General features: G+C 51.7%; 1 protein-coding gene across 7 annotated transcripts in view; it reads left to right on the top strand.

Annotated features, from left to right (window-relative positions):
- The first annotated feature begins 1,291 nt into the window (after window positions 1-1,291).
- Window positions 1,292-1,901, top strand: part of SNX27 (sorting nexin 27) — an 89,126-nt gene continuing 88,516 nt past the window's right edge. For 4 of the 7 annotated variants that reach the window (XM_017877660.1, XM_017877657.1, XM_017877659.1 and 1 more), the window contains exon 1: window positions 1,401-1,893. In XM_017877660.1, the coding sequence (XP_017733149.1) occupies window positions 1,583-1,893 (311 nt within the window). In that variant the 5' untranslated portion in view covers window positions 1,401-1,582. Of the gene's footprint in view, window positions 1,894-1,901 lie in introns of all 7 variants that reach the window. The other 3 variants (XM_017877664.1, XM_017877661.1, XM_017877662.1) reach the window with 3 other exon arrangements.

Genomic DNA, 1,901 nt, shown 5'->3' with positions numbered 1-1,901 from the left:
GCCTATGCCTACACCAGATCTGGATCATCAATTTCACTGTCTTCCACCTCCATCTCATCTCACTGGAAGATCTTCATGGGTAATAACATGCACAAAGCTGTCATCTAATGGTAACAATAATTGGGGCTAGGCACGGTGGCTCACACCTATAATCCCAGCACTTTGGGAGGCTGAAGTGGGCAGATCACCTGAGGTCAGGAGTTGAGACCAGCTTGGCCAACATGGTGAAACCCTGTGTCTACTAAAAATACAAAAAAACTAGCCAGGCGTGGTGGCGCACGCCTGTAATCCCAGCTACTTGGGAGGCTGAGGCAGGAGAATCACTTGAACCCGGGAGGCAGAGGTTGCAGCGAGCTGAGATCGTGCCATTGCATTCCAGCCTGGGCGACAAGAGTGAAACTCCATCTTAAAAACAAAAAACAAACAAAACAAAACAAAAACAAAAACACAATACTTGGAATACATGGAAAAAACTCACAATACTTGGAATATCTAGAATACCTTCTGAAGGACCTGCCTGAGGCCGCTTTACAGTTAACTTAAAAAAAAAAAAAAAAAAGGAGTACACCCTAAAATAGTGATAAAAACTATAGTGAATTCAAAAACTAGTAACATACTTCTTACCATTATCAAGTATTATGTACTGTACATAATCATATGTGCTATACTTTCATATGACTGGCAGTGCAGGTTTGTTAACACCAGCATCACCCCAAACATGTGAGTAATGTGTTGTGCTATGACCTTATGGTGGCTACTGTATCACTAGGTGATAGACATTTTTCAGCTCCATTATCATCTTAGGGGGCCTCCCTCGTGTGTGCAGTCCATTGTAGACCAAAATGTCCTTATGTGGCACATGACTGTAGTTGCAATACAGGACAAGAAAGTTGCACAATAACTGGGCCTTAGTTCCGGATACTTAGTAGCTGGATGACTCTTAGCACTCTTTGTTTCCTAATAACGTAAAATAGGGAAGCTAATCGTGATCAGGTTGCCTTACAGGTTGTTGGGTCCTGGTCAACATATAAGTTACTGTGCAAAAAAATGATTTAATTTAAGACTGTGTTGAATCATAAACGTTGTTATTCTAACATTGTTAGAATGTTTTTTAGAGGTTATGAAATGAATTGTTTTTTAGAGGTTATGAAATGAAAGGGGGGGGAAACTTGGTCTGCATCAAGAACTGAATCATTCTACCACGCTGGGTGCTGGGTTATACTCTCCCCACCCAACAGATCAAACTCCTAACCCAGCATAAAAGATAAACTACAACTCCCGGCAGGCCTTGCCTCCGAACTGCGTCTTATAACCTCGGCTCAGGCCCGGGCCCAGACCGCTCCCCGCCCCCGCCGCCCATAAACTACATCTCCCAGGAGGACCCACGGTGCCCAATTGTCCGCTTTTCCCCCGCCCCCTGCCTCCTCTTCACCCCCCACCAGCAGCTCGTTGGTCGAGTCGGTCCCGCGGCCGGCGGATCGGGCGCGCGCGTCGGGGGTCGTGCGGCTGCCGGGCAGGGCGAGCACGCGCCGCGAGGCCTTGGAGGCGTAGGGGGCGGGGGTACGGCTCGCCTGCTCGCAAGATGGCGGACGAGGACGGGGAAGGGATTCACCCCTCGGCCCCTCACAGGAACGGAGGTGGCGGCGGCGGCGGGGGGTCTGGGCTCCACTGCGCCGGGAACGGCGGCGGGGGAGGCGGCGGCCCGCGGGTCGTGCGCATCGTCAAGTCCGAGTCCGGCTACGGCTTCAACGTGCGGGGCCAAGTGAGCGAGGGCGGGCAACTGCGGAGCATCAACGGGGAGCTGTACGCGCCGCTGCAGCATGTGAGCGCCGTGCTGCCCGGGGGGGCGGCCGATCGGGCCGGGGTGCGCAAGGGGGACCGCATCCTGGAGGTGTGAGTAT

The sequence above is a fragment of the Rhinopithecus bieti genome, unplaced genomic scaffold (assembly GCF_001698545.2).
Source record: "Rhinopithecus bieti isolate Rb0 unplaced genomic scaffold, ASM169854v2 scaffold_10548, whole genome shotgun sequence".
Lineage (NCBI taxonomy): Eukaryota > Metazoa > Chordata > Mammalia > Primates > Cercopithecidae > Rhinopithecus > Rhinopithecus bieti.
This window is presented reverse-complemented; position numbering and strand designations above follow the sequence as displayed.